The 9,928-nt window shown below is 42.3% G+C and overlaps 2 protein-coding genes across 3 annotated transcripts; both read right to left on the bottom strand.

The window, feature by feature from the left end:
• Positions 1-79: 79 nt before the first annotated feature.
• On the bottom strand, positions 80-2,425 carry LOC139637943 (heterogeneous nuclear ribonucleoprotein A0-like). The gene has a single exon (XM_071506957.1). The coding sequence runs from the start codon at positions 1,677-1,679 to the stop codon at positions 792-794; it is 888 nt and encodes a 295-aa protein (XP_071363058.1). The 5' UTR covers positions 1,680-2,425; the 3' UTR covers positions 80-791.
• Positions 2,426-3,635: 1,210 nt separating this feature from the next.
• LOC139637942 (heterogeneous nuclear ribonucleoprotein A0-like) lies at positions 3,636-8,352 on the bottom strand. 2 transcript variants are annotated; one of them, XM_071506956.1, is made up of 4 exons: positions 7,201-8,352; positions 6,097-6,247; positions 5,657-5,762; positions 3,636-3,738 (listed from the first exon to the last, which is right to left on the bottom strand). In XM_071506956.1, exon 1 carries the CDS (start codon positions 8,272-8,274, stop codon positions 7,381-7,383), a length of 894 nt encoding a protein of 297 aa, XP_071363057.1. In that variant the 5' UTR covers positions 8,275-8,352; the 3' UTR covers positions 3,636-3,738; positions 5,657-5,762; positions 6,097-6,247; positions 7,201-7,380. The 2 variants fall into 2 exon arrangements, with proteins under 2 accessions (XP_071363057.1, XP_071363056.1); XM_071506955.1 differs by lacking the exon at positions 6,097-6,247.
• Between the last annotated feature and the right edge of the window lie 1,576 nt (positions 8,353-9,928).

The following is a 9,928-nucleotide window of genomic DNA, read 5'->3' as shown; positions in this document are numbered from 1 at the left end:
GACAGGCACCAAACCGCAGCCTCCACGGTGCTGATTTTAATGCATTACCCACAGGATTTGAATTAAGACTGAGATTAGATAGATTTTCAAAACATTAAAAACTTTAATAAAAGCAGAATACAACATAGGGGCGAACTGAACACATGGATTTCAAACAGTTTTAATCTAAACAAACGCCTGTAATGGGGACGGGAAAAGTGGAAAAAAAAAAAAAAGAAAAAAAAAAAAGAAATTTACAGTTAACAAAACAGTTCGTGACATTTCTACAAAAAAATACTTTGTCACGAAAGTGTTTAAGATCAAGAAACTCAAGCAATCGAGTCCCATGCTGCCCGACACTGCCACCAACTTCACTTAAAACCCTGAGTTCATGATGCAAAAATAACAGACACATCTGGCTGGTTTGCAAGACAAACAAACTCATTTCTGAGTGAGCAGTGACTGACATTGATTACGGCTTTACAAATGGTTCAAAACAAGTCTTTCCCCCCAAAACATAACAAAAAGTACGATTCAATAATTCACAATTCTTAGTAGTAAAGTCCATAATGTGTGGAATAGGAGGACAGATGGGGTCCGGGTGGGGGAGAGCCAGGATCCGGAGGACAGTCTCATTCATTCAGTGTGGGTGATGGGCACTGCTTCGTTTGAATGAACAAAACAAAGACCCCTCACCCCCACCTGGGCTTGTGTGGTGTTTGAGTGTGTGTGTGTGTGTGTGTGTGTGTGTAAATTCAAGTTCGTTGTAATCAGAATTTTCCCCATGAACATCTCAAAACTGGAGGAAGCCACTAATAGCCCCCGGCAAACCCGCCACCCCTGCCGTAGCCGCCGCCGCCGCCTCTGTTGTAAGGAGCCCCGCTCCTGTAGGAATAGCTGCCCCCCTTCACTGCACCATAATTTGAGTGCTGCTGTCCATAGCCGTCCCCAAAGTCACCATTACTGTACCCACCCCCCATCTGGTTGTCGTATTCTTCGTAGCCCCCGTAACCCCCGTAGCCTCCACCGCCGTTGTAACCCCCGCCATAACCGTAGCCACCTCCGTAATTGCCGCCGTAGCCTCCTCCGTAACCGCCACCCCCTCTTCCGCCGCCATAGTTTTGCATCCCTCTCCCTCGACCCCTTCCTCCTCGGCCGCCGGTGGACATCTCCTGCTTGGTCAGAGCTTTCTTCACCTCCACCTTGTTGCCGTTGATGGTGTGGTATTTGGTCAGCACCGCTTTGGTGGCCGAGTCGGTGTCCTCGAAGAAGACAAAGCCGAAGCCTCTCTTCCTGCCGGTCTGCTTGTCAGAGATGATCTCGGCCTTCTCCACCACACCGAACTGGGAGAAGTACTCGGTCAGGTTATCCGCCTCGATGTGGTCTTTCACGCCGCCGACGAAAATTTTCTTGACATTGGCGAGGATGTCCGGGTTGTTCGCGTCCTCTCTGGCTATGGCCCTTTTCAGTTCCACGTTGTTGCCTTCGACGACATGTGGCTTAGCCGCCATTGCTGCGTCGGCCTCCTCCGGTGTCGAGTAGGTGATAAAGCCGAAACAGCGGGACCGTCCGAGCTGCTGGTTCATGACCACAACGCAGTCACTGAGCGTCCCGTACTGCTCAAAATACTTGCGGAGGCCATCTTCTGTGGTCTCCACATTCAGCCCTCCGACAAATAGCTTGCAAAGTTTAGCCGTCATGATTGAATTTCTTCTGTGGATGGTGGGATGAGACCGTCCCTCTTCTTCTTCAATGGACGACGTCAGGGCGGGCCGTTCGACTCGCTCGCAGTCGTAAGACGTATCCGTCGCTGATTGGTCATCTTGAAAAAATCTCCACCCACATTGGCTGGCCGGCGATTCACGTTTCTGCCGCCTTCAGGTCCTGTCGGAAATCTTAAAAATTCCTTGTTAAGAGGCGTGGATTTAAACCGTTGTGATGGTTTTGTTCCTTTTCGCCTCGGATCTCTTACTGTACAACTGTGTAAAAAAAAAAAAATAATAATAATACTGCAAGGTACAAGCAAGTTATTGATGTAATTTACAACAAAACATGTGCTGCTGTGTTATCAGATGACATTATGAAGACCCCACTAAGTAAAGCTGTGTGGCCTTCTCGATGCAGAGCCCTTACGTTATTTAAATATAACAGAAATAAACATTTCTTTCTACATTATGACTTAATATAATTTCTGTTGACTACACAGTTTTTAAATCAGGACTAGAACAACATTAGGAAAGTGGCCTTTTAACTGGTAACTTCTTTTAAATGCAGACCAGCAGTGAAGTGTCCAAACTGTTCCTCCAACATGAAGCTGTTCAGTCACCTACAAAGTAGTAGTTTTTTTTTTTTTAAATCAAAATGCTAATTGTTAAAGTTACTTCAGACAGAGAGGACAGGTTACAGTTATCTTGAACCCTTAGCTAAAGCACAAAATGTACAAATTATGTGTAATAGAGGTTTTTTTTAATTTTTTTAATCTGTTCTCTCAACACTGTAATTCTTCATAGTACCACGTTTGATATGTGCTCTGTGGCTGTGCTTGACATTAAAAACTGTGCTTTTAAATTGTGAAATGCATCTTACTTTAAACCACAGTTAAATACTGGTCATATAGTTGTTTCTTAGATGGCATACGCCATAACAGTTTGGGTTAGCCCCTTTTTGCACAATAAATGAAACTTGTTCTCACTCCTCCCTCTGCTGATGAACAGATTTTTCAAGTTGCTACTCCGATTCAAAAGGATCTACAGCACATTAAAGCATGAGGCAACATGCCCATGTTTTGAGCCAGTACTTGTTATCAATCTTTCAACTTCCCATTTTTGCAGTATTTCTGGCACAGCTTTGTCACCAAGAAAGCTGAGGATCGGTTTTCGGGGAAACCATCCAACTGTTAAACTAGGTCAAAGTTTTCTTTTTTTTTTCCTCATCATCACACTTCTCAGCTCCTTGTCTTTGTTGAATCTAAGTACCAATTCACACTCTACATACTTTGAGGTGCCCTGTGTGGTTTCTGACCTCTAGTATGGAGCAGTTTCAGTAGCTGTGGGTTGCCATTAAAGATCACATGACAATGACTTTATACTCTTCCATGGACTTACAGGTAGCCAAGGTAAGCAGCAACATACCATCAAAGGCAAGGAGGAAGAAGACTGCGAGCTAGTAAACATGGATGTAAGCAATACAGGACTATAACTACTTCTTATGAGGAAGGAAATGCAATGTATTTAGTTGAGTAACACTAATTGTAAACAACTTTAGTTTATGGCAAAACTCCAGTGTTCCTTTAAAAGCGCCACAGCACTCAAGATGCCTCCTGGGTTTCACTAAAGAGGCAAAAAAGTATTACATTACCACAGACCAGCCAATACCAGCTCTCGCATGTACCAGCACCAAAACTGAAAGCATTTAATAGGACAAACATTACGATATTCCCAAATTTTACTCAGGAATTCATACGATTCCAACCTGGTGGAATGAATCATAAATACACCCACCAGCTTTGGATCTTTGGCCTCACAAATCTCATCTGTTCAACAGAATGAAAATAATCAGTGTGACCTTATTTTGAAACCCCTTCGTGACAGGTATCACCAGGGGGAGACACGCAAATTCACTCAATGTAAAATAACAAAAGTAACATAACAAGTCTCTTGGTATATAAAAATATATAGATTTATTGTGGATTCATAAAAAGCACAGCCAACATAACAGATGTTTCCTTTTCCTACGGGATGATCAGAAGCATCATTAATCCTATAAAAAGGGGACAAAAGTAAAATTTACACTCTGATCAGCATTGTCAAGCATCACTCAAACACAGTATTGTTGTCATGTATGTTATTGCTGCTTATGTCAAACTAGATCTCGTGAAACATCACATCAGACAGAACGTGTTGAGTTTTTAGTGGTTGTTTTAGTACTTATTACAGAACTTCAAGTACACATTAAAAAGCCAAGAAGTATATATACTTATTGCCATTGTAATATACTGTATATATACTGTCTGATGTGTTGTTCATGTCATCTTCAAGAGTTTCTTGATAAGCTCATTTAAAACCGATAAAGAGCACGTCCTTATCTGTGAGAGCATAATAGAGACCACTTAAAGCACAGATCTTTGCTGCTCAGTTTGCAGCAACCTTTGTAGTGTAACAATGAAATGAAACCAACACTGACCAAATAAGACACATAAATAAATGACCGACAATAACAAATTTCCTTCTAGATTTCGGTCATCAGACTTGAAAAAAAAATGACAATGACAAAAACTCACAGGAGACATATCCTCAGAACACAACACACACTGGTCTCCAATTGGCTGCTGAAACTTTAGCTGGTAAAAACTATGCACCTCTCCGGAGCCCAGTCAAGGCAAATTTTAGGTGCATGTAAGGACCAGAATTACAATTATGATCAACCTCTTGCTTACCCAATTACTAGCATCTGATACTCTGCAACACCTTCTGTTGTCCTATATTTCGCAGCACCTTTAAAAGCTCAAGGGCATTGTAATTAAGGGAAAACATGGAATCCTCTGAGGACAACTCCACACAACATATGGGGAGTTTGATGGATCAGTCCCAGTTCAGTTTGAACCCTTAAAGCGGTTTCCCGTTAATCTCCAGACACTGTACCTCTAGCTGCAGAGCCATTTCACTGCAATCATTTTTTGATTGATTACTTCATAGATCCTGTCAGCACATCTTTGTGTTTGATGTAATGGTTTCTCAACTTTATTTCAGCGCAGGGATTTATAAGAATGTGAGTTTCTGTCATTGTTCCTCGTTTCGCAACAAATCTGCAGACAAATGTTGCCTCCAAGCTCGGTTATGATGGATTTTTAACCAGATGCAGAATGCCAATGAAGCCATTTACATTTCATTAACACATGCCTTGCAGGAAGAGCATCACACTTATACGGCCAAGTGTAACTTTTAGTTTAGTAGTCACATACACAACCCTTTATGGGATTAAACCCTGTAGACTACTAAATCAAGACATTATAATTTGTTGTATTTTGAAACACACAGTGCCCAAATGCAAACTTCTCCTCCAGGGAAATCTGTTGTTCAGTCAGTGGTTTCCAACCTGGGGGCCCCAACGCAGACTTAACATTGTTAAAAGAAACCATAAACTTTATTCTTGTCATTTGCTTAACATTTCATGCTTGACTTTTCATCTCATTACCTCTAATGCTTCTGAGGCGAAATTAAAAATTTACATACTTAAAATTGCTACAGTACTCGCGGGTAATGTTGGTAATATTAGGGGATAAATCTGAGACTTCACAAGAGAAAAAAAAATATAAATCCAACAATGTAGCTTTTCTGAAAACTCAATTTGCACCTTTAATATTGAATGTTTGTACCTCTTCAGTCAAGTTTTAAAAAAAAACCCCCACCCAACATCCTAAGAAAAACACTCATGTTCACACTATAGCCCTTACTTGTTGGGAAGATTAAAAAGGCTGGAAACAGATCACTTCACAGGTGTGTTGTTCAATCACTGGCGGTTACTGACAAATGAACATTTATGATTGCACTGGAGCACTGTGACGTCAATATTCCCCCCAAATCTGAAACCAAACATTTTCAATAAAAACCTGTCAAATTAGACTCATTCAAATGCATTTTGACCACTCTGGGGAATCCTTTGTGAAAACTGACTTCACCTGAGGGGGAGAAGGCACAACCACTCTCCGGTCCCCCCGTCGGCGTGGAGACACACACCCCATCGCTTTCGGGGTGATGTCCTCGTGCCCAGGTTACCGTAGCAACCTGAAGGAGATGGGAGAGAAACAGAGTGAGAAACTGGATGGAGCAAGGTTTTCTGGAGGGGACACCAATTTACTTGTTCCATTATCTTTTAATGGTGGAACATAATTTGGGTCCCCTTCCACCCACTTAAAGTTCATTAAAGACCAAATTAAGTACCACCACCACCCCCCCCACATTTGTTTTTATTTTAAGATTAGCTATATAAAAGGCGCATTGAGCTATGAAGTGTCAGTTAAGTTGTTTAAGATTAAATAATGGCACACTTGTGCACCATCTTAAAGATAATCCATACATGGTTGACCAACACAGAGTGAAGACAGGTTGATTTACATACCTAGTTTGCTGGATGTGGATATCCTAAAGAGATATTTCAGACTCCTATCACAATCGACCCCAGGTAATCAACAGGGTCCTGATGTAGCCTACAAAAAAACTGCTACGGCTATTTTGGCTGGGATAGCCTACTGGAATACGAGTAAGAACACCTAAATGTAGGAATAATCAAAGATATATCAGATAATCAGAGCCCTCATGTCCACATATAGATATATATTCAAATATATAAAAAGAAAAAAGTTATATTAGCAATGTCTAAAAACCACAATTTTAAAAACAAGGTCAAACCCTACAAAGCCTACATGCATTGGCTGTGGGTAGACTACAACCATTCTGTAACCATTTCACCCACCTGAGAGTAAGGGAATAAACTGTGGGAAAGATGCCATGTAACTAAAGATCAACAAGATGATGCCACTTATAAAACCTGTGGATGAACTTGAGGAAGCCTGGTTAAATAAGTAAAATAACTAAGCTAAGTGGTATAACGTTTTATTTAAAATGAACATACATAAGCAAGTGTTTTAACAGTAGGTTTGTTCTCCAGACATGAAAGTATACAATATACATTAGATATTGCTACAGGTAAATGGAAAATGAACAATATTTAGGTTGAAACTAGTTCTATGCGTGAGTTTGAGTACAGTATAGGGAAGGAAACAAGGAAACTGGATCCTGCAGTATCACTTTCCCGCCTTTGCTGAATGACCAAAGTAAATAATTATACAAATTGAAGTTGAAGGTGAAGTTACCAGTATAACATAGCTATGAAATCCAAAACCACATAACATGCTTTCTCAAACTCATACATTGAAAAATCACACTAAATTTACTCCAGAAAACAAAATCTAATCGCTTAAAAATGTAAATATTAAGATAATCAGAACTTGTAAGCAAAAACAATCCTACATCGAAATTTTCAAAACAACGGGTGAACGCAAATAAAAAAAATAAATCACCTCTAAACGACAACCACACGCCGTCGGCGCGGGAACATAAAAGGGACCACTGTGTGTTTTATTCTTCATGTTAATGTGTCCTAGTTGAACGGCAGCAATGGCTGCTCGTTATTATCAGGTTTTCTGGGAAGTGACCTTCCTACCTGTTTGGGTTTTTGAGGTCTTCATTATGATTAGGGGGGGGGTCTCTGTCCGTATCTCTGCCATGGTTGGGTTTCACGGCAGACGCCCCGTTACTGAATCTGAGTTTAGTCGTTCAAATCCTGGCTGGAGGTAATTTGTGGCAGGGGGTGGGTGGTTGATTTTCCATTGTGCAGTCTGATTTAGTAGCCGCCGCCGTAGCCCCCCCTCGGGTAGCCACCACCGCCGCCGCCGCCTCTGGAGTAGGGAGCAGCGCTCCTTTGACCACCGAAGGGCCCTTTCATGGGGCCATACCCAGAAGAATGCTGGCCATAGCCGCTGCCAAACTCGTTGTAGCCGTTTCCACCACCATAGCCACTTCCCTGGTCGTAGCCGCCCCCATAGGGTCCGCCGTATCCTCCGTAGCCGCCACAGTTGTAGCCTCCGCCATTTCCGTAGTTGTAGTTTCCGCCGTAGTCCCTGCCGCCGTAGCCATTTTGATTTCCCCTCATGCCTCTACCCGGTCTGCCCCTCGGCGCCATACCGCTTCTGTTGGCCGCCTGCATCTCCTGCTTGGTCAGGGCTTTCTTAACCTCAACTTTGTGGCCATTGACGGTGTGGAACTTAACGACGACAGCCTTGTCGGCAGCGTCGTGGTCGGTGAAGTACACAAAGCCGAACCCTCTTTTCTTTCCGGTCTCCTTCTCCGAGATGACTTCGGCCTTCTCGATCTGGCCGTACTGAGAGAAGTACTCGCTCAGGTGTTCTTCTTCAATGTCGTCTTTCAGGCCACCGACGAATATTTTCTTTACCTTTGCGAGGGCCTCTGGCTTGTTGGCGTCTTCTCTCGCCACGGCCCGCTTCAGCTCGACCGCATTGCCGTCGACGGTGTGCGGCCTAGCCGCCATTGCTGCATCGGCCTCCTCCGGTGTGGAGTAGGTTACAAAGCCGAAACAGCGGGACCGCTGCAGCTGCTTGTTCACGACGACAACACAGTCGGTGAGCGTACCGTACTGCTCGAAGTGCTTGCGCAGGCCATCGTCGTCGGTGTCCACATTCAGTCCCCCGACAAAAAGTTTGCAAAGCTGGTCGGTCATTTTTGAGCAACAATGAGTAAGTGATCGCTCGACGGACTCAACAGTCAGTTGATCTCAAAATGGCGGCGAGGGAAGAACGCAGCTGTATTTATACTGGAGGCGCCGCGTCAGATTCGGACCACCTCTTCCGGTCCACTCTTCTTTCTTTATGCACCGAGGACCGTGGACACGTGGGCTGTGCGTCGAAAACCGACAACAGATGCTATTCGTAAAACGTATAAAACGACATATTGTAAAACCAAAACAATAATTATGACATAGGAAGATAAATAAAACATTACATTTCCGTGTTGTGACGCGCAGTAACGTTGAGGGCTACGATTTGTTAGGAAGGGTTGTGTGTCACATGGTTTCCAATTATTCTGATATTTATAAATATGGCATCCTAAAAACTAAAAACGTGATTTGTCCTGATGTTTAAACCACAAATTGAAGGACGTGACCATCAACTAATGATTTCAGTAAAATTAGGTCAAATTTGAGGATGTTCTCTGTTTCATATCACTGTATCTTTAGGTTCTGGGCCACTGGGTCAAACAAAACAATTTTGAGATTTTACATTGAGTTTTACACAATTTTCTGGCATTTTGTACATTGTGTACAACCAATCTAATTTTGATTAACTAAAAAAACAAAAACAAAACTGGTGGATTAATAAGGTATGATAATGATTGTTAGTTTCTTACAGCCCACTGAAAATCCTTCACACGCACAAAAACCTTGCTGGTGGCAGCTTCTCTGTCTTTGGAGAAAAACTGAATTTGCACCTTGGTGATGTAGTTTTCATTTTTTTAGTTTTGGAAAGAGCAATTAGAGATAAGAGTCGATATGTTTGTCAAATTTACCTAGTTACATAGTTCTTCAATGCTCATGTATTGCCATGTAACCTACATTACACATAAGTGATCAGCAGCTTTTCACTACTGGAGCAAAAAAAAATGCCCACGCAGAAAGAGGTCATCCTCAGACCTTGGAGATTCAGGTAGTTTCAGGTGAAAGACACAACACTTGGCTGCATTTCCACATCAACAGAACAGCAGTGAGCAGTTTACCTCCTCACACCTACCAGGGCTCATGCTAATGCTGATTTTAGAGCCCACGGAACAGGCGTTGCAAATAAAGAAACACTGATATCAAAGTTGATGGAAATCTTTATGAGGCATATTGCTCATGAAACAATCCCTATATCTGTTCTACCAACACAAACACACAGGACAGTGTGTCTTTACAGGTACAGGTCCAAATCACTGACAGACTCAAATGAGGCAACTTTTGGTTTGTCAATAAACAACAAATGGAAGTAGTGATCGATCATGTTAAACACAAAACTGATTTTTAATTGCTTGGTGTGGGTGTTAGGTTATATTTTCACAATTTCAGAATTATCTATGCATTAGTTGACAGTAAAGTCAACTTCCATGTCCAATTAATCCAAATTGCAGCTGTGTGTATATCTTGTCCTGTCCCCATTCTCAGTCTATCCATCTTTTAGAGAAACTACAGGATTGTTCAGTCAACAGTCTAGTTGAGGTCTCTACCCTGACTCTAAAGGGAAGATTGTGCATGAAGCTACATGAAATGTTGAAGTTGGTGTAAACACTGTGGAGTGTTGGTGCCACAAGCAGCTTTGACATTCAAGAGTTCAAGAGAAACA

This window comes from Trachinotus anak, unplaced genomic scaffold (genome assembly GCF_046630095.1).
Source record: "Trachinotus anak isolate AG129_WGS33_773 ecotype Australia unplaced genomic scaffold, CSIRO_AGI_Tana_v1 ptg000021l, whole genome shotgun sequence".
NCBI lineage: Eukaryota > Metazoa > Chordata > Actinopteri > Carangiformes > Carangidae > Trachinotus > Trachinotus anak.
This window is presented reverse-complemented; position numbering and strand designations above follow the sequence as displayed.

Coding starts and splice junctions, on each gene's coding strand:
- LOC139637943 (XM_071506957.1), bottom strand. CDS start 1,679: ATGACGGCTAAACTTTGCAAGCTATTTGTCGGAGGGCTGAATGTGGAG.
- LOC139637942 (XM_071506956.1), bottom strand. CDS start 8,274: ATGACCGACCAGCTTTGCAAACTTTTTGTCGGGGGACTGAATGTGGAC.